Here is a 22,447-nt window from a genome sequence, read left to right on the forward strand (position 1 = left end):
ATATTTTATTTAACTTTTTAACTTTAATTTCAACTCATCTCATCTCTAAAAACAAACGAGCCCTAAAGCTTCCATTTGCTAAAACCACCTAATTTTACTCCGTTTGACGTGGGCATCCATGCACACGTTCAAATCTCATTTGCACTCCAATTTCGCAGGCCACGATACCATTCATTGTTGTATCTCTCATACTAGAGGTTGGAGTTATCTTGAGTACTGTTTTCGGTTACAAAGAGAAACAAATGGGGAGAAAAATAAACAAGGTTCGAGAATTTTACAAAAGCTTTTGGAATTTACGTAAGCCTAAAGTTTTTGGAAGAGTTTTAATACCATCATAAGGGCTTGTGGGATGCTACCATGAGTCTAGGTCATGGTGGCCCAACAAATCACTACACTCAAGGCTCAAGCCCTTCTGACCTGATAGGGCTCATGCCAGTTAATTAAGGACATGAACGCTCACCCACTTAGCCTAGGATGGTTGGAATGTTCACTCATTCAAAGTAAATAAATAGCCCGAATGTTTCGGGGTTCAAATTTTAAATATTAGGCGAAGTAAGTCTGGGTGATCTTAAGAACTTAAAAACTCTATTTAAATAATTCAAGTACACTAATGAGATCTCTGAATGATTTGGCTCTAAAAATACTCCTATCATTAGTGACGTAAGCATTAGAGGCACCCCATCAATCTCTTAAGCCACCTTACTTTTTAATTGTAGGAGATTGGAAGTGCATTGCAGTGAAATACGTCCTTAACAGTTTTCTTTCATGTTAAAAAATATTCCCCCATCGAAAGTGTGAGTAAAGATTATCAATAAAAAAGAGTCCTTCAGTGGTCCTGTTATTTGATTATTGGGAAGAAAGGTCGGTGCCCGTGCCACCCTTTCTTCCCAATAATAACAATGGCCGTCATTCCCTCTCTGTCAGAATGACCTCGTTCCCGTCCATTTGCTTCTCTCATTGGTGGTTGCAGTTCTTACATGCGAATCATTCTGACTGTAACAGTCCCACGGCATCATACCTACCAAGACAGCAACTGTGCAGTTTCTACTGTTTGGCTATGGTCGGGGGCTAAGAGCTCTCGAGTACTTGCTGGGTTTTAGCTTCTCTTGCTTTGCCTATGCAAGGTTATCTTCGAAAGCATGGGTGTCTATATCCCAAGAAAAGTATATATCAGCAGCGTTTCATCCCCTCTCTCTCTACTATATAATGTAGGCCGTTCAACTACATCTGGCTTAATTACATAGAAACTACTAAAAATGAATTCACCAAGTTCAAACAGAAAGATGAATGGGCTTGTATTCAGATAACAGACATACAAACCACACTGTTGCTATTCAGCATGAGTGTTCATACAAAAAAGTGGTCTTATAGAAGATCTGCTGAGTCCGCTGGATTAAGATAATTTCAGAGCTAGGTGAAGGCTTTGATACAAGAACAAAAACTAACACGAATATGTTTAAATGAATTATTCTATTTTCAATTATTTTTATTCGGCATTATCAGCATTGTGTTTCAGCAAATAGCCAGGAAACAAGAATGCACGTACATAAATAAAGAGATTGGAATATAGAACTATGTTACAGACTGGAGCATGGCATTCAGCACAGCTCCTCTAGTTGGCAAAGCCGGAATCGCACCTCTCTCCATCACGGTCAATGCACCACAAGCATTAGCAAACTTGAGAGCATCTCTCAGTAAGTCCTCTTTCTACAATTTAAAACCAGAAACATCACTGACCAATCTATTAAGGTACATAGATAATATGTAGGTTTTTAAGAAGAGATCCTCAATAAGTAAATTAAATGAGATAATAGGTCAACTGTGAAAATAAAAGAATCAGACTTGCTTATGGTAAGAATTGGTATTAACAATCGAGTAGGATGATACCGTGCTCCCCAAATCAAATTGAGGGTTAAGACTCAACGTGTGTAAATTGAAAACTAAAAACAAAAGAACAGAAAACAGAAGGAAAAAGAAAAGAAAGCAGCATGATTGAAATCTGAGGATTTTTGAGAGAGAATTTTACTTTAGTGCAGGGGCTTTTTGTGATAAAGGCAGATAATGAAGAATATACAATCATGGAATAGTTACTGAAGGTGGGTCAAGGAGGGTTCTTTAAAAACTCACAAAATTATCAGGATGGCATCCTAGTCTTTTAAGAACCATTGTGAGAACGATTGGGCTTATTTTTAACCCTAAGGTAAGATCAGTAACTGACTATACATCTATATATATAATATATCATTGATGACATCAGAGACATTTATTAGACAGTCGGAGAGTAGACCCAAATATCCGGGGCAACAACACATGATAAAGGTAACAGAAAGGATAATGCAGTCAAATAAATACAACAGTTTGTAACCAAATTAATTTCGCTAGAAAGAGAGAACATAATGAAGGATTGACTTGAAAGAAGCATAATTAGCCATCTGTATCTGTAAAGAAGTACCTGGAGCAAGGAGAGATCAACAGCTAGCTGTGATAAGATTCCAGCAACAAAAGCATCCCCAGCACCAGTGGTGTCAACAGCATCCACCTTGAAACCCCCAACTCTCCCACTGAACTCCTGCAGAAATATATATGATGCAATTGTAAGAACTTGGGCCCAACAATCTAGAGCATTTCAAGTATGATTTGCACGTTAGAAGAGCACTTGTATATTCATTTAAGGAACTTTTATTCTTCTTTTTCTTCATGAAATGAATTAACTGGACCCTATACAGCGATTAGAAGCAGAGTAGAACCTTCTTCGTTAACACACCACCTTCGTTAATGTTCTTCGTTAAATGGAAGTTGATCACAAATGTATAGTATAAAAAACCTTGACCTTCCCCTCATAATTTTATATGAGTTTTGATATTCCTTGAAATTACAATATTGAAAATGCTGGCAGATGCCGCATAATGGTCACACAAATTCAACTCATCTCTGCCAATGAAAGCTACTATATCTATTTAATCAATGGTCATTGTCAAACTGTTAATTCTCGTTTTCTTTGAAGATTCATACAAAGTTGATCTAGAACAGTTAGGTATCATCAATTAATATCTAAGAACATATCTTGCTTTCATAAAGAGAACATTTTATTTGCTTTTCAAGCTGTCCATCAAAACGAGGGTTTAGTAAAGTATTCAGGGAGTCATCTTAACATTCTTTGATTATGCTTGGAATGTAAGACTTTCAAAGGAACTACAATTAAGCAGAAACAATTAGAAAGTATTCAGTAAAGGCTTACCTTAGTGTAGTACCTGCAACCATCTGGACCCTCAGTGACGAGGAGTAATTTAAGATTTGGATGAAATAATTTACGAACAACAGCATCATTGTATGGATCTCCGCCTTCAGTTAGAAAAGAAATCTCTTCTTCACTTATCTGAATTCATTGAAATAATGATAAATTTTAGTTTTTGTGCATTGCATTGTACCTCTCCCTTCTAGAAAGGGGACAGAAACAATCAATTGTGAACCCCGCAGTCCATAGCCTGCATTTTTCACAGGGTAACTACCTTGATAATATCTGCAGTGTCCCATATACTCAAAATTCCTTCTCTAGCACTTTCTGCACTAGGCCACAATGGAAGCCTCAGGTTGGGATCATATGATAAAACCACACCAGCATCCTTTGCAGCTTTTGCTGCAGCAATGTGGGCTGACTTGCATGGTTCAGTAATAAGACTAATAGAACCATAATGGAAGATTTTTGCCTGCCATAGGATAGGGGGATACAAACATATGCATCAAAACCTTATTGGTGAACACTTGGGGGAGAAAGGGGACGCACGATTTTAACATGGGTGTCAATTTTGAACATGGAAAAGAGATACTTTCTTTATAGGTGCGTAGGAAAGAGGTACTCGATCAAGTGTTGAAATGTCAGTCCTGGTGTCAGTTACCAAAAGGATGCATGAGATTTATACATGTTGGAGTAACTGACATAACAGAAGTTTTAGATTTGGAGACATTATCACATCGTTGATTGCATGTAATATAACTGAGTTAGCAAGTATATTAATATGATGCTTGAGTCAAATAATTTTCTGTATGGAATATCCGGTTCTATATTCTTTATTTATAAGATATTTCTTTCTATTATTACTATTATAATAGCAATTCTCACTTACCTTCCTAATTAAATCAAAATCAAGTTCAACCACTTGAAGCAACATATCAGCACTAGGGTTACGGTAAAACATGAACTCACGTTCCCCATCTCTCCTTAGTGTAACAAATGCTAAAGCAGTTCGTGCACCAGGATCAAAACGCATTCCATCATTGTTCACATTATTCTCCTTTAATATATCAGCAAGCATGTATCCAAATTCATCTTCACCAACCTGTGCATGTTGCATATGGAATTAAAGATATGAGCTTGGTATCATATACAAAAAAGGTGTCAACTATAGAAATATGTATTGAAGTCACGACGATTGCCTACACTAAAGGTGATAGTATATTCAACATGGAAATACATAGTACATGGATAATTGAAGGTGCAGTTTATTATTGTTACACAGTGCTGAGGATCAGGACAAACATGATTGCCAAATCAGGCAGTTCCCTAATCTCTTGTTCAATTCTGGTCTAACAATTAAACCCATGACAAGTTTCCAAAAATCTCATCTACTAAGGGAGAAAGACATTGTCACATTAATATGGACCGCATTATTTTAGCAGGTTGGAAAACATTTTTTTGTCCTGGGCCAAACAATTACCCAACCAAAAAAACTGGTGTGTGAAACTTGATCTCAGGACTTATCTATGGTTGGTAGATATCAGTATAGAAGGCAGAACAAATTCAGAAAAAGTAACAGGCTGGACACCGGTGATCAAGTCGTCATTTTGGGCAGGGTAAAGAAACTCCAGCTTCGGATAGAGGACTTCTGTTAAATACCACATTTAGACACCCACAGAAAGGCCAGAAAAGGGATGGGGTTAGGGAGGCCGACCTAAAGTAAGAGTGGCTACATTAACCCTCAAGCATTGAATTATTAGTCCAGCTCTCCTTATACCTTACCAACCACGAAAATCAAGAAACCTGGACACGTATATTACAAGATACCTTCCCTATAAAAGCTGATGAGCCACCAAGACGAGCTATGCCAACAGCAACATTAGCAGGTGCACCTCCGGGAGCTTTTTTGAATGCAGGCGCTTCAGCCAATGAAACCCCACTAATAGTTGGAACAAAATCAATCAGCATTTCCCCAAAACAAACCACTAAGGAGGATTCCTTGGTTTCAGGCACCCCATCACCTGGAAGTGCCTTACCTACAAGATATAAAAGTTGAAAACAGAGAGGTTTAGTCTGCATTAAGCAAAAGGAAAATCAGTATGAAAATGACCAGGTCATTAACACAGTTTGGTAATAACACTTGTGATTCAAAGTTGGCAGGCAGCTTAGCTGTTAAAGTCTTTGGCTGTCATGCTAGATCACTGACATGGAATCCTGCCTTCACTAAGGATAAGGCAGTGCTAGTTCCTTTTCTGTAAGCTATAGCCTTATGTAGCCTTTCTAGTGGAGTAAGAAAATAAACTTTTCTGATTATAATCATATGCAAGGTTCCGTGATTTAGCACATTTACTTCAAATTAATAGCACATGAGCAGTCTGTCCTAATGGTAACTCCCCAAAATAAGATACCAGATAGAATACTGAAAAGGGTGGCTGTTCAACTTACATATAGAGCGAAAATGGTTTATATGCGTACTTAGGTTACTTCTATCAAAATATAGAAACGGAATTGAATACAAAGTTTGTAACATTAGCCTAAAAGCTTTCATAGCTATTTACAGAACTAAGAGTAATATGTACAGCCCTGTTTGCAATCTCGTATTACTTACAGAAACAAACCAAGCCCTAAGGAACTCCTTGGCACCTTGGTATTGGCTGCCAACTAAATACTAAATGGGACGAGAGCAATGAGTGAGAGAACAGTTGTAGAGGCTGCCTCCTTTCTTCCGTCTACCACATGGTTGCTAACACTTGCATTATGGCGTATAAACGGTTGGGCTTACATCCATTGGACCTGAGAAGTCTATTTTCTTCTTCTATGCATTTAGTTGAACTTACATCTAGTGAAAAGTCACATGTACCGTTAAAAAGGATGAACGAGATCTATTTATTTATTTATCACAATCAATCTAGTCCGTTCATTTATTTAACAGGACATATCCAGTACACAGGATGTAAGCCAAACTCCCATCTATATGTATATGTATATAGAGCATATGTTTCTCTACCTTTTTTCTTTACATAATAGCACCTCATGTTTTTGATAAGTTAATAGCACCACATGTTTGCTTTACCCTGTGCTTGTCAAACACTTCCCAAGCCACATTACTATCTGATTTCTCTTGGATTGTTGTATTTAAGATCAAATAGTCTCACCACCCTCTGAGCTAAACGAACAAATAAAAAGGGGGAAATTACGACAATCATACTACCATTTTTTAATTTGCAGCCACTATGTCTTCTCCTTTTTTCCTTTTTGTTTTTTTTTTTTTTTTTTTTTTTTTTTTTGTGGGGGGGGGTGGTTTGCTCGTTCTCTTCCTTTGTAAAAGTATCGTCACGACGTCACCCAATGTAGTTCTTGTGCTGGAGGCAATGATAAAACAATGCCCACTAAATTGCCGACTTTACGTTAGCGTCGATTTTAAGAGCTGATGATTTAAACACAGATAAAGAAGAAAAATGCAAACAAAGCCCCATTTTAAACGATGATTGGCTCATCATCTCTAAAAAAAAAAAAAAAAAAAAGCCTAGTAAACATAAAATACCAAAAAAGAAAAAAGAAGTACCTCGTACATTCAACCGAGCAACCATAGTAGGCGGGTGGCAAGAAAGACCTGACGCTTTGGCGCTTCGTTGACTATAAAATCTCACAGAATTACGCGGGCCCGAGGCCACACTGCTGAAGCAGAAAGAACTTGAAGAAAGGGCCATCAAACAAGCACAGCCGTGAATCAATCTCAATCTCCCAAAAATTCAATTTTTGTATGAGAAAGAAAAAGAAATTGATCGCAGCAGAGAAAAAAAAAATAGAAAGCACCAAGTCTCGACTATCAGTAGTTTAGTGTGATACTAATATGGAGCATAGACAAGGCGTTAAAATTGATGAGTCGGGGAGGAAGATTCGGAGAAAGGATGTGTGTCCGGCAGATTTAGCATTGGATTTGCCGCACAATTGTACAAAGAAAGGCTTACAGCAAGAACGCTGAGAAGTGTTTGGATGACTGCATGTAGGGAAGTGGGGGGCAAGAGTGTAGCGGACTAAGCGGAGAAAGCAAAGCAGCCAACGGGGATGTCTTTCTTCTGTTGACACGTGGACCTAGATGCTCCTCAAACTCGTCGAAATATCAATAGCTTTCCATTGAAATTGAATTTAAAAATTAAATAAAATATTATTATAATGTATTTTTTTAATATTATTTTTATTTTATAATTTGAAAATGTTAAATTATTTATTTTATTTTATATAAAAATTTAAAAAAATTATAATAATAAGATAAGTTGAGAAAAATTATAAAAACAAACTAAAATAATTTTTTTTTTTTAAAAACAAACAAACTTCATTCAAATAAAAAATGATAGATGGATTTCTCAATAAATATCTCAATACAATAACCACATAGCAAAAAGGGTAATAAAAAAGAAATAAAATAAATTTTGAGATCAATTTGTCAGTTACTATCCAAACCCGATAGTACCGTTTTAAAATAATGCTACTTGAATCGAGGATCGCTCCTGACAATGGGTTTCGATACATTTTTTTTTTACTTGACTTTGTAGAAAGAATCATTCTACGCATAAGTCTATAATCACAACACACTACACATTATTCTATGTTACTAACTTAAAGTGTGCGGCTATGAGCTGATATAAATAATTTATTTTGTAAAAGACTGTCATCAAGCTCTACAAAGTACATTTTTCTTCTGGTAGGAAGCGAAAAAGCAAAACGCCCACACCCACTGCAGGAAGCCCTCGTTCCCATCTAGAGCTGCGATTTTTCTTCTCGAAATCGACCTCGAGCGAAACTCTAGTCTTTCCATCCATTTTATTCTTTTCATCAACCATTTTCCTGTTCCTATTTTCTTTACAATTGCATAACTTAGAGCTTGGTGTGCGACCAATTTAGTATCAAAGTATTTCGATCTTGCGGAAGTCATTGTAAAAGTCACAAGGAAGATCCTATAAAGATTTATAAAAATGGGTGATGAGTTTTATTTAAACTTTATGTTCCACGCACTTATCTTGATAGAGTTTGAGATAGCTCAAAATTTATTAATTAATAGATGAGTTATAATGAAATAAGAAAACTCATAAGAGAAAATTAATTTTATATCTCTAATCACAGTCAAACAAAAAGTCTTGGATCTCTTGATTGTCAGAAGTCTATAAATTGTATTGAGTGGTTAAATGGTTCTCTCCTACAACATCATCGTGCCTCTAGTCATCGAGAAACACTCGGAGGTAAAGTTGTTAGAGTAATTATTTTCTCATAATCAGGTTAGATTCTTTATCAAATTGGAAAGAAGATAGATATATTTTCTAACTGTTATTATTTATTTTCGTGGATCATAGAAAATCGAAAATCTAATTATTAATGTTCATGTTAAAATATTTAACAATGAGGAGCCCTCTTGTGGAAGTCATGGCTAAGGGTGTACAGGAACCAATAGGACTGAGTGTAGCCGACGGAAATTGGTTGCCGAAGTCGGGAATCAGTCGGAAGCGGTGGAGGACCAGTCGCCCGGCGATAGGAAATATAAGAAACCGACGTTGACCAATTCGGTCCCGGTTTGAACCATGTTCAAATCGTCGAATTGGCCGATATAATATATATATATATATATATATTATTATAGATAAAATGACACCGTTTCACTTAAGTAATTTAAACGGCGTCGTTTTACACCAAATGTATAGGAAAGATATATAAGTGAAATGATACCGTTTGGTGTATTATTTTACACTAAATGTATAAGAAAAATATATAAGTGAAACGACATCGTTTGGTATAATACACTAAACGGCATTGTTTAGCTCTAGTTAATAACCCCTCCCCTCCCCTTTCTCTTATTCATCCTGATGGATCTTTTTCTTTCTTCTCTCTCCCTTCTCACTCCGTAGTGTCATGCCATAGTCCTCCCTTCCTCTCTTCCTTCACGCCACTCGAAGCTTGGCCCGTCCCTCATATCTCACGACTTTCCGAGGCCGAGCTCTCTGTCATTCAACTTCATGTCGAGCTCTCTGAAACTTCACTCACCTCTCTCGTTCTCCTCTCATCTCTCTTTCACCTCTTCTCCTGAGTTTTTGTTATGAATTTGTGATTTTGTTATGAATTTTTTAATTTGTTTTGAATTTGTAATGTGAATTTGAGGATGAGTTTGCAACTGACGAACCGACTGTGGAACCGATCGGTACCGGCCATAAGATTTCGGACGGTTCTCTCTGTACCTGTCGGCCAGTTTCGATTGTCACCACACCCTTAAAAAACTATTAGTAGGGCTTCAGTCCAAAATCGAAATTGCACAAATAGTGCCGGTTTTCAGCCCTAGTCATGGTGGAAGAAGGCCCTAAAATTTTTTGCAAAAATGGATATAAGAGTATTTCGATCGATCCCCATCGCAGTCCTCTTCTCTCGATTTTATCTCCAATATTTAAAACCAGAAATTATGCACCTAAATCTCAAAACTGCTGGTACTGATGGAATGTTTTGCTTTGGACATGAGAGGATATGGTCAAGGTTTTCCTGTACCACTGGATTAATTTTGCTCAAACATTAGTTACATTAGAAGAAAACAAAAATAGGAGGAAAGGATAAAACACAGATCTAAGAGCTTACTCTTGACAAGCAGATGGCGGTAGCTTGGACGGAAAAAATTATTCTTCGTTTCCCTCGAGATCGATTTGGGGAAGGAAAATGGATGTGCAGTGGGCGGTAGCTTGGACGGTAATTGAGACTGATTTGCTTCTTCATTTTCGTTGACTTTTTTTTTTTTATAACACATCAAAAATATTTCATTGCTTAAACTGTTGCATCAACACATATAAAAGAATAAATAGACTGAGGACAGTCTTCTAAAACAATTACATCAGCAGATAAAGTTATAGCTCCCTTTGCCAATTAATGAGCCACTTGATTAGCATTTCTTTTTACATGGGTGAAAGACCAAGCTGGAAAGAAAACCAGCAACTGTCTAATATCTCAGATTATATGACCACAGCTGCTCAAATCCTCCATTTAACTGTTCACAGCAGCAACAATTTGAGAAGCATCCCCCTTCAAAAACCACACGTGTAAATCCCAAATCCTTGCAAAAACAAACAGCCAGAAAAGCGCCCCAAGCTTCAGCATCTTTTGGAGAAAAATAGGAAAACCGAGAAGATTGCTTACGAGCCAAAAATTCACCCATGTCATCCCTAACCGCCAATCCTACACCAATCTTACTACTCTCTTTGGATTGCATAAACATTCTCACGCGTATATCCACTCTCCTTAAAAGTAGAGAATGAAATCATTATATAACATTATATATGAAGAGATATTGTAAATATCAAATATCAAAAGATACGAAGATATTATAAATTCATTAGTAGTTAGAAGAAATATTTGAAATAAATAAAAAATATTAAAAAAAAATATTTAAATAATATAAAGAAAAAATAAATAAGGTGATGTATGATCTATTATAAAAATAAATATATAAAATAAAAAAAGTAAATTTTGATGATATATTTTAAAAAATATGATAAAAGCACCATTAAAAATGCTCTAAGGTATAGTAGAAGCCCAAATATTCCTCCATCTTTCATAGTATGAGACGATAAAAGAACCATTCATATTTTGCATAGTTGTTTCCTTTTCCATACGATAAGCACTCTTTCTTTTTTGTTTATTTTGAATGGGAGAAGAATGATGATAATTGGTTTTTTTTTTTTTTTGAATATAAATATACGGTTGCCATGTGGCGAACGTGGATAAGATCAGAGCGGTAACAAGCGGGTGGACGGAGTAACACGACCCGATTATTCTTATTCGTTAGATGACTTCGCATAATAATAAGCCTACATAAATATTTAATATGATTATATAAATATTTAGTATGCTATCTTTTTCTATTTAAACCATATCATTATTTATGTAAAAATTCAAATTCTGAAATCTTGTAAAAGACATCAAAACCACTTTTTAAAAACAAAATAATCAATTTTCTTTTTTCTATATTTTCTTAAAATTTAAAATTATGGTCCCTTACTACGTAGTATTCATAGTTAAATTTTTAACCCCTCAACTGTTCTGCCTCCTTCACGACGGTCAGTCACTCTGTAACATCTCACTTGTGAAATTTCTTGTGCATGGGTTTGCAAAACAAAGCTACATGGTTAGATGTTAACCCGCAGGAGGTTACTCTCTCTCTCTCTCTCTCTCTCTCTCACATATTAACAAATCCATGTTGATGAGAGAGAGAATCTTCTTGCAATGCTTTGAGTTATAAATTAGGATAACAAATATTCAAACAATGATCAATTCAACAATCTCTACGAATAAATTATTTAATTGCATTCATTGTTTTAAAGAGAATCTCTATCCATATATATAACCGATTGAAATTGAAATCTCTATGCCTCGAGAGTAGTACCGAAACCTAACCATGCATATCTAAACAAGAGAAGGTGACAATAATTTTGACATATAGGAGTATGCATTCTTATGTAAAAAATGGGCAAATTAAGAAATATCAAAGGACGTTGTACTGGTTCAACTGCTTTCCAGCAACATTTAAGAATGTTTGGATGGTGAGATAAGATGAAATAATTTTAGATAAAATATAGTTGAATAAAATATTATTTTTTTAATATTATTATTATTTTGAGATTTGAAAAAATTAAATTATTTATTATATTTCGTATAAAAATTTTAAAAAAATTATAATAATAAAATGAGATGAGATGAAATATTTTTACAATATAATACTAATCACGCGTTTGCGCAAATTAATTCCTCGAGAGTCAAGTCCTTTTCTTTGTTAATGTAAAGTTTCTTTTGTTTTAAGCCACAAGCTAGCTACCTGCCTTACCAAAACCAGAGCACGCGTTTTCAAATACAATGCACGCAGAGTATCCATCCCAAGTTCCAACACTCAATAATCTACTTTTATTGGTTTATATACGCTTTCTGAATCATTGCTTGACTAAATCCGAGCGTGTCAAAATGTTATTGCTCTCCAACTATTGACCAATCACACCTGATCAGTGCCTTGGCACATCATGCGCAAAGTAAAATATCTTTGGTGATCTTGACACTCAATGCCTCCAACCGCGTGGACCCAACCGCGTGGACCTTCGCATTTAATTACATACCTTAATACATCTATAAATAAGCCCACCGATCAGATACTACCAATATCTCTCTTTCTGTGTCTCCCTGCCTCTGTTCTTTATATTGGCGTCGAGAAACTCGAGCAGGTCTTCGACTCTGTTCGCACACCATGGAGGAGGTCAAGAAGATCTTCAACAAGTTCGACAAGAACGGTGACGGTAAGATATCGTGCGATGAGCTCAAAGACATTGTTCATGCTCTCGGGTCGAGAACCTCGTCCCTCGACGAGGTCAAGAGCATAATGTCCGAGGTCGACAAGGACGGCGACGGCTTCATCGACCTCGACGAGTTCGTGGAGTTCCACTTCGGCGGATTGTCGTCGGGCTGCACGCAGGACTCCACCAGGGAGCTCCGCGACGCGTTCGAATTGTACGACCTCGACAAGGGTGGGCTAATCTCAGCCAGCGAGCTCCACTCGGTGCTGAAGCGTCTTGGCGAGAAGTGCACGATGGTAGACTGTTGCAAAATGATCAGCGCCGTCGATACCGACGGCGATGCCCACGTGAACTTCGAGGAATTCAAGAAAATGATGAAACGTGGTTAGATCGATCGTCTCAGAACCAAAGGGAGGTTATGTATTCATCATGAAAAAAACTCTAAATTAGCCGTAGATTAGAGATATGCTAGATTAACGTATTTTAGTTTGGGCATGTAGCAGATTCCCGTTTTCTCACACTATTCTTGATAGCTGTTTGATCAGTGAAGTTGTGAAAGCAGCGAGAATAGGAATGAAGCGTCCTAGCTAGCTAGCTAAGTAGGTTTGCTTGGATATGAATGTTCATATATATGCATGGCCGTTTCCTTTTTAGTGTTAATTAAAGGGTCGCGTGAGTGATCAAAATCTTTTGAAATCTTTGGCGTTTTGACGGTACTCCGACATCCTGCGCCGCCCCTTCCGAACCCCACCTACTGCCACTTTTTCACTATTCTCTGTGAAGACTATACGAAAAAAAGGGTAAAATTAACTTTCCACTGATTTCCATTTTCCCAGCACAAATACAGTACAAGCAATCCCGAAAAAATAAAATCTAAGCATAGACAAAAATAATTCTACATATATGCATGAACATCGAGATCAGAATTTTTCACATAAGCAGTAATTTATCTTTAGCAAGAATAAAATTTCCAAACAGCGAGTTTTTGTTTCAAAAAGAAAGAAAGATATTGATTTTCAACTTTTCAATCACATCACAAGAAAAATAAAATTGAAAGAAACAAACACGTGTGAGGCAGGTATAAAATTAAATAGACATTTACTTATTATATATTTTATTGAGATCATAAAATATATGTAACCTGTAGCTTTGATATCACGTATTAAATATTTTAATATGAATATTAATAATTAGATTTTTGATTTTCTATAATTTATGATAATAAAATAGTAACAGTTAGAAATCGTATCTCCTTCCATTATAGTTTGATAAAGAATCTAAAATGATTATGAGAGAAGTATCATCTTAATAATTTTATCTCCAAGTGTCTCTTAATGGCTAGAGACACAATGATGTCGTAGGTTAGAACCTTTAATTCTTCAGTTTAGGAGTGTAATCGGTCCTGTTCGGTCCAGTTCTAGATAAAATTTAAGACCGAACCGGTATGTACCGGTTTTGTATTTTAAAAAACCTATTACGCACCAGTTATCCTCCTAAACCGGTACTTCCGATTTTACAGGTTTTCGGTCCGATCCGGTCCGATTTTTCGGTTTTTTTAAAATGTAAGTTTCACAATTTGTTATTAAAAATTTGTTTATAAAAAAAATTGATTTAAAAACAATTGTTTTATACTTTTATTAATATATTAGACTATATAATAGTATTAATATTAGACTATTTGTATAGTTAGAAGTTATATATTAGTATTAGTTATAAAATTTTAGTGATTTAATATTAACATTTTATGTAATAATTTATAAATTATAACAAGAAATTACTTCATATATGAATATATATAATTATATATATTATATATACAAATTTCACATAAAAATTTATAATTATACATTATATATAAAACTTATATATATTAATATTTAATATATATAAAATATTTTGTATAAAACTTATATATAAAAATATTATTTTTTATTTTTTTTAATCAACCGGTCCGGTCCGGTTCGGTCCGGTACAAAAAATCCTGAAACTGGAACCGGACCGGAACCGGCCGGTTTTTAGATTTTAAAAACCGGTTCCGGACCGGACCAGTTCAAAACCAGTGAAACCGGTCCGGACCGGTTTTCCGGTTTGAATTTACACCCCTACTTCAGTTTTATTTATAGACTTCTGACTATCAAGAAATTTAGAAACTTTGTGTCCTATTATGATTAGATATATAGTTAATCTTATCTCATTGAAGTTAATCTTATCTTATTGTGATTCATCAATTAAGTGATAAGTATTGAATTATTTTAAACTTGTCAGAATATGAGTGTGTGGAACATATAGTTTAAATAAAACTCTTACATATTTATCATTGTGAGTACTAGCTAGTTTACTTCTATTGATATTTTATTAGGGTGCGGCTACGAGCCGGATGAGTGTAAAACTTCATTTTATACCCACTAATAATAATAAGACACGTAGGAACTATATCAAAATTAAACATGGAACTGCATATAGTGAATCTGTTGTACCCCCTTCCCCACACACCCAAAACTTGATCTTCACTTTGTAGTCCCCACATACCCATTGTCATCCCCTCACCCCTCCCCCCCCCCCCCCCCCCCCCCCCCCCAAAAAAAAAACAAAAACAAAAACCAATCAAAATCTGTTCCCTTCTCAATCTCTCTCCTCCTACTCCCCCCACTGTCGATTTCATTTTCTCCCCCTGCTCTCTCACTAAAATACTCTCTTTAACTAAAATTCTCTCTCTCTCTCCTTCGAACAATAGTTTACTTTGTAAGTAATGATAATATTTTATGTTTACAGTGTATTTTAGGTGTTGGGTTGGGTGTATTTGTTGCTCTATAATAGGTTGTGACGTTTTGTCAATGGCTCGCTCATTTTGGAATATTGAATTAATTCCTTCTAGACGAGTTGTTATCACCAATCAGCTTGAGGAGACTGTTTTGGCTGAGCATCCCGCCCATATACTTGCATATTACTCCCTTACTAGACCAATAATAGATTTTCTAGATATTGTCATCCCTTTGGATCTAGAATCCTTGGTTACTTAGAGCTGCATATACCTTTTCTATCTATTAAAGAGTTTTTTCCCTTGTCATGTCTTGTTCATAAATTTTTTTCCCCTTTGGTAAGAGGTTTTTGATTTTAATGTAATCTTTTGACCTAGTTCTAGACATTATTCCTGTAATAAAGTTGGGGTTTTCTTTTGTAATTTGAAAGCACTTGCATCCTTGGTGTTGTCGTCTCACTTCACTGCTTGTATCAGTTTGGCCTAAACTTTGCCATTTTGGTGATTTCTACATTTTGGCTAGTAAAACCATTTTGACGAAGATTAAGATGAGTTCAAATGTCTTGAAAGAAGATAGGATTTGTTGAGAGAGACGTAGGGAGATGTTCGATGTGTTGAGGGAGAGCTTTGGTTGAGAAGAGAGAAGAGAAGAGACAGAGGAGAATGGACTCGCACTCACCGTAAGTTCAATAAGTCTGCTACTTGTTACTCTTTTACTAAAGGGTGTAAAAGGGAAATTGGCACCCCGACCGGCTTGAAACTTTTCCCATTTTATTAAAGCTTGACTTTGGCCTAGCTAGAAGCAGTGAAACTGCTAAAAGATGTTATGATTTGTGATTGAATTAAGGGGAGAAGGTAAAGGATTGGGAGGGAATAGAAGGGGTTCCGAGAAAGAGATTAAATATATATATATATATATAGATAAATATTATCGGTCGGGTCTACAATATTAAATGTTAACTATATAATGATATCTATATATTATATTTATCACCTTCGAAATTGTAGAAAGCGTTTACTGTAAAAAAAAAATTTACTACTTTGAGGAGATGTTGGAATGTGAACGCCGTAATGAATAGGAGGTGGATTGTTATAAGCTGCCACACTTTCCTTTAGATATGAATGAAATGCACGCGACAAGAAGTCTTATTATTCTCTATAAAGATTAATTTCCTTAAAAAAAAAAAAAAAAAAACACAGTAGTTCTACTCCGCATTAAATTTTCTGGTTCAGTTCTTTTCCTCCCGGTAAAAGATATGAGTTAGACCGTTCGTAGCTTTTACTCTCTACTGGCCGGACATCTTACAACAATAATTCCTCTAAGCCGGCACTTGTACACAAATGACAAATATGTCTTTTTGAGCCGCAAAAAGTATGAAAAGTCCCCGCAACAACTTTTTTTCGAGGATTTTCATTCATCGTCCTTGGCTGATCGAAAATGTCGCATCATAACAATAATTATATAGAGCGGTGCTATTTCCACAGTCGGCTCCCGCTAATGGTTTAGAGATGATTTTTTTTTTTTTAATAATTTTTTATATATATTTTTTTAACACATTTAAATATATTTTAAAAAATAAAAAAATTCATAATATTATTAAAAAAAATATTTATTTAATTATTAAGTAAAAATAATAATAATAAAAAATTTAAAAACTTACAATGATAAAAATTAACGATAAAAATTAGCGATAAGAGTAATATTTTCCAACTATCAAAAATGCTAGTTGCACCTGGGACGGGGGACACACCGCGTACCCAGGTTCCAACTCAGCATTATTGAAACGGTGCATTTGCACCTTACGTCCGCCACAGCTTTGCAGTCGATTTCCATTTCCATGGATGGCTTCGAACTCAAGGACGAGGACGACGAAGATAGGTGTTGCTGCTGGCTCTGCGAAAGCAATTTGATAAGCTTTTCGACGCTCTCGAGGCCAGACGCTGCTTCCTGGACGGCGTTGTCTTCCATTTTCGCTCTGAAATCGCTATTTTTGTTGTTGTTCCTATACTCCATCATGAAATCCACTGCCATCTCTCAAAAGCATCAAAGAAGAGGAAGAAAAAAGGGAAAAAGGAAAGGAGAAAGATGAGAGCAAATGTAGAAAAGAGAAAGGTCGGTCCCTGGTCAAAGAATGCTCATACCCACAACAAAGCAACGTACGGTCGGCGCTGTTTCACTTGAGGCAAGGGCTAGAGCGCAGTAATACTTTGCCTCAACACATCAAATTCATCAAGACATTATAAATATTGTAAATACATGGGAATGTCGACCCACATAGTTAAATGTTATTTATAGCATTAACATTTAATATGGAGGGTATTTTTCTTTTTTCTTTTTGGTTACTATCTGGAGTATGAACACCACGTACACAGCCATTTGGTCATCATTCATTATTTTGTATTGGGAAAATCCCAGAGACCATTATCGAAAGAGAAATCAGCCCCCCTGCAAATCGAGCCATCCTCGTCAAAATTAAGTGGCCCCAACAAAGCGTGCTTAATTCGGGCAGTAAATTAAGTTTTGTTCGCCCAAATATTCGGCTGATCTTGATCATCAAACCCTCTTACGGTACGTGCAGCTCTTTGGATATCACCTTCGCAGTCATTTAAAAGATTTTTCTCCCAAAGATTCGATCGGCTCTTTATCAAGCCCACTACTTATGGTGCATATGGCTCTTTGAACATCACTTTCACAGTCATCTAACATGTTTTTCTACCAAAGATTTGGCTCTTCATCAAGCTCACTTATCGTACATGATCTAGTTCTTTCGTTGCCTTCGAGGTTATCTAACTGCGTTGTCCACCTTTTACATGTATTCACTGTACGTCCACGATGTCATTGTTGGAGAAATGTTTCTAATTACATCATCCCGGAGTTGAGGTTTTATCACGCCCACTTTCTTCAGGTCAAGTATTGCCTTTTCTTTCATGTATTTGTGCATGCATGTGTGTGTTCCAATAGTTCTTCAGATCATTAGATGTTCTTCCTGGAAACCTTCCGGCATCACCGAACATCTACATAAGACTTCAAATATAAACAAAATGTTCATATATATGTATATATAAACATATTAGGGAACGATAAGTAATGATTTAAATAAAAAAAAAAGTAAAAAAGTTAATAATTTATTTGTCTGGAAAAAAAATATAAGGTTAAAGAAATATAAAAAATCAAGATTAAAAAATAATCTAAACTTCAACAAAATATAAGTATTGGTCTACATCCACATTAGATTATCTATTTACTCTTTATATAATAATAAAATATTATTAATTTTTTATTTTAAAAAAATTGAAAAAAAAGGAAAGGAAAATGAATAAACTGTAAAAAAAAATTACATAAAAAAGATACGTCAATTCATGTGCACCGTGAGGCTAGTAAGGGCCTTTTGGTAAAAATTGATCATTCATTAAATTCTACAAATGAGTTACATGTCAATCGATCAAAGGTCTTAAGAACTTTTTGGTGAAATAGGATGCATCATTAAATTCTATAAGAGAATTACATGTCAAATGATCAAGAATTGTAAAGGCATTTTGATAAAACATGGCTTAACGAAAAAATAAAAAAAATTAACAAAAAAATAACAAAAATTACTATTCAGAGTTAAATAGCTATTTATTATACTAGAGTAGATATATATATAGTAGAGTAGATATATATATATATATAGTACTATGATACTGGTCATATTTATAACACTTACGTATATATATGATTCTTACCAGGAATTAGAGCCAAAACATATACCTGAAAATATAAAATCTATAATTAAATGTATGCATTAAAACAAGCTTCTACTAACGAGTCTTCTAGTCTGGGGACATGAGCTACGAACAGCAGGGAAGGAGATTTCAGTTTTGGAGGCACGTGGCTGATACTTGTGGTTGTACTAGTTTTCAACTGAAAGAATTGTTGGCATTCTTTGTAGCGGTTCGGTTTGATGATCCGATCTGATAACGACCTGTTGTAGTTTTTGGTGGATTTTCAATAAGACTTGGGCTCTTTATCCGACCTCGACCCCCATAAAAACTCTTTTTACCCGTTTTCTACTCTTAATCCGCATCGCACCCGCTAATCAAGGCTTATTATATATTGTTTTAAACGTACGGTCGTTGCACTATATCTTTGATTTTCATTCAAAGAAAATTATTTGCAACTCTACGAATATAGATACCTTCCAGCTCTCCTCCAATTGTTTATTTTTTATTTTTTTATAAGATTTAATAATTAATAAATTAGATAGATAAAAAAATAAAAAATAATATTAAATTTGTTCATTTAATAAGTAAAATTCCTATTGAATTATAAGATTTTAAAAATTTATAAATAATTAATATCTAACTAGTTGATATTTATTCATAGAATAATGATATACACACAATTCATTGCACAACATATTACACAATAATATTATAAAATGAAAGTATTTTTGTAAAATGATGTTAATTTTATAAGATGTTTTACAAAAATATCTCTAATTTAAAACATAATTATATAAAGTGTTGTAAAAAATATTATGTGTAAATCATTTTCATTTCATATATGATATATGGTTCTCACATAATAATATATGAAATTATTAAATCTTATCGACTAATTATTATATAAATTATAAAATGTAGCTACGAAGTATATTTAATATATAGACATAAATATATAATATGTATAAATAAATAATTTACATATTATATATTTAATTATAAAGGTGATATGTTTATCAATATATAAATCAGCTTTAATCTAGTCAGTTACTACGGTCCCTTCCGGAGGTGTCCATTTCTCAATATATTTAGATTGCGTTTGAATGTTAAACTGAGTTGAATTAAAATGATAAAATATTATTAAAATATTAATTTTTAATATTATTATTTTAAGATTTTAAAAAATTGAATTATTTATTATATTTTGTGATGAAAATTAAAAAAATTATAATAATGAATTGAGATGAATTGAAATGAGATTATCATCCAAACGTAGTACTACGATCCCTTCCATGTCCTTGAAACGGTGGGATCAGTGACCGATAAAATGGATTTACCCTCATCTGCAAGAATCCACCTTACGTTTCATATATCCAAGCTTAAAAAGAAAATCGGAGCTAAGTTTACGGTGATACCTAAACTTCCGCCAGTGGATACCATGGGAGTTTTGAAGCTGAAGCCTGAAGAAGTCTTGGGCCGCCGTCTAACCAAGTTTTGCAACTAGCCACAACCAGAACTCCTCATCCGCTGGCAAGGGCAGAGGGCTGAAGAGGCGACATGGGAGGCCCATCAGCAGCTCAAGGAGGAGAGGGCCGATAACAAACCCATCACGCCAAATCACGGGAGACAACGTTGGAAGGGCAAGAAGAAGGGTATCTTCTAGAATATCAGAGTAAACTACAAAGGAGAGGGAGGGAGTTCAGTTGAGTTAAATCTGGATGTGTTTGAATGTTGAATTGAGTTGAGTTGAGTTGAGTTGAAATGATAAAATATTATTAGAATATTATTTATTATTATTAATATTATTTTAAGATTTAAAAATATTGAATTATTTATTATATTTTATATTAAAATTTAAAAAAATTATAATAATGAATTGAAATGAATTTAGCTTCCAAACAAGTCAGACTTTATGTTAAAAAAAAAAAAAAAAGAGATCAGTTAGACTTTAGTTGGGAATGGGCCATGTGGGCCTTGTGGTTTAATGGGTTGAAAAAGTCTTGGGCCCTGCCACTTGCCTGTTGCACGTTCCCCTTTGTTCCTCATTTATATCCTTTTGTCTTTTCTCCTAACGTGGCCTGGTGGCCGGGTCTTATAGTGACTATCATGAAAGTATTTTGAAGCTTTTTCGACCCTTTTCTCTCTCTCAAATTTGGAGGTTTTTTCACCCTCGAAGTTGCATCTTTCTTATTTACATTTAATCCATTACAGAGATGTTACAGCCAGCAAGGATCGAGCAGCTAGCTAGTATCATATTTTTTGGCGGACTAGAATACGTACACATGACCTTTGTTCCAACATGTATAATATCTCCATATACCACTCATTACAAACATGCACTCATATAATGTTCCATGTCCCTATAATCAATTATCTGCAAACAAAGTAAAGCAATGAGTAAGAACACGAATATTCAAATTAATATAAATTCTTAAAATTATATATGCACCATAATTTAGAATTAAAAAATGGCATAAAACTTAAACTATAAATTATAAATTCCTTACACGCACAATTTCTTTTTGGGGCCAAATTTGTAGGGTTCTCAGATTTTTTTTCTTTTTTTTTCTTTTTTTGATAAGTTAAGCTGCATCCATAATTTTTGGGGGGAAAGAGGGAAGGGGATGGGACGCCCCAGCCTTCTTTTTGTCGACCTGTGTTTTGTTATGGTAGTTTTCTTCCTCATATTGTATTTTGAAAATAGTTAATTAATTTCACCAAAAATCATTAATTTGTCGGAATTTTTGGAGATTAAGATTGGATTCGTCCCGGAAAACAGTATCCAAAGAGTATGGCAGCCAAGATTTTTAAGGAAAAATACTTTAGTTTAGTCTCTTTGCTTGAAGCTAAGTTGGGATATAGACCCTTATTTATATGGAGTGTATAGGAAGCATTGAAGTTGTTAAAAGAAGGTTTCGTATAGATACCTATTTTCAGAAGATAGTGGGTTGAATAAGTATTTATTTCTTTTTCTAATCTAATAAGTAGGTATTTATTTCGGTTGAGGTAGTGTTATTTCCGGTTACTTCCTTAACTTGTAGTGTAATGGTCGGCCTTGTGACTTGTGAGTCTCAAGCTTTATTATATTGAGTCAGGTTGGGCCCGTAACTAGAGCAAGTATCTGTTTCGTTTACATTTAAAACTCATCTCGTCTCAACTCATATCATCTCATTACATATAAAGCTTTGAATGATGACCAGATGTTTTTTTTTTTTTTTTTTTTCCAGTATATGTTGCTTCAACACATCAAATTCATCAAAACATTATAAATGTAAATACATGAGATCAATGACCGACATAACCTAATTAAATCTTATTTATAGCATGAGGAAGCCTTAATATTTAATATGGAGAGATTAATTTTTTTTTTTTTTTCTTTTGGTTGCTAGCTAGCTAGTGTACAAACCACACAACCATCTGGTCATCATTCATTATCCTGTA

General features: G+C 34.7%; 2 protein-coding genes across 2 annotated transcripts; one reads left to right on the forward strand and one right to left on the reverse strand.

Annotated features, from left to right (window-relative positions):
- Positions 1 to 1,270: 1,270 nt before the first annotated feature.
- Positions 1,271 to 7,289, reverse strand: LOC121252246 (probable fructokinase-6, chloroplastic). Its single transcript, XM_041151794.1, has 7 exons — positions 6,801 to 7,289; positions 5,063 to 5,271; positions 4,125 to 4,337; positions 3,510 to 3,707; positions 3,239 to 3,376; positions 2,453 to 2,569; positions 1,271 to 1,707 (listed from the first exon to the last, which is right to left on the reverse strand). The coding sequence occupies exons 1-7, from the start codon at positions 6,943 to 6,945 to the stop codon at positions 1,573 to 1,575; spliced, it is 1,155 nt and encodes a 384-aa protein (XP_041007728.1). The 5' UTR covers positions 6,946 to 7,289; the 3' UTR covers positions 1,271 to 1,572.
- Positions 7,290 to 12,399: 5,110 nt separating this feature from the next.
- On the forward strand, positions 12,400 to 13,333 carry LOC121252340 (calcium-binding protein CML24-like). Its single transcript, XM_041151949.1, has one exon. It carries the CDS (start codon positions 12,498 to 12,500, stop codon positions 12,930 to 12,932), a length of 435 nt encoding a protein of 144 aa, XP_041007883.1. The 5' UTR covers positions 12,400 to 12,497; the 3' UTR covers positions 12,933 to 13,333.
- The last annotated feature ends 9,114 nt before the right edge of the window (positions 13,334 to 22,447 follow it).

Source organism: Juglans microcarpa x Juglans regia, chromosome 2S (genome assembly GCF_004785595.1).
Source record: "Juglans microcarpa x Juglans regia isolate MS1-56 chromosome 2S, Jm3101_v1.0, whole genome shotgun sequence".
In the NCBI taxonomy this organism is placed as follows: domain Eukaryota; kingdom Viridiplantae; phylum Streptophyta; class Magnoliopsida; order Fagales; family Juglandaceae; genus Juglans; species Juglans microcarpa x Juglans regia.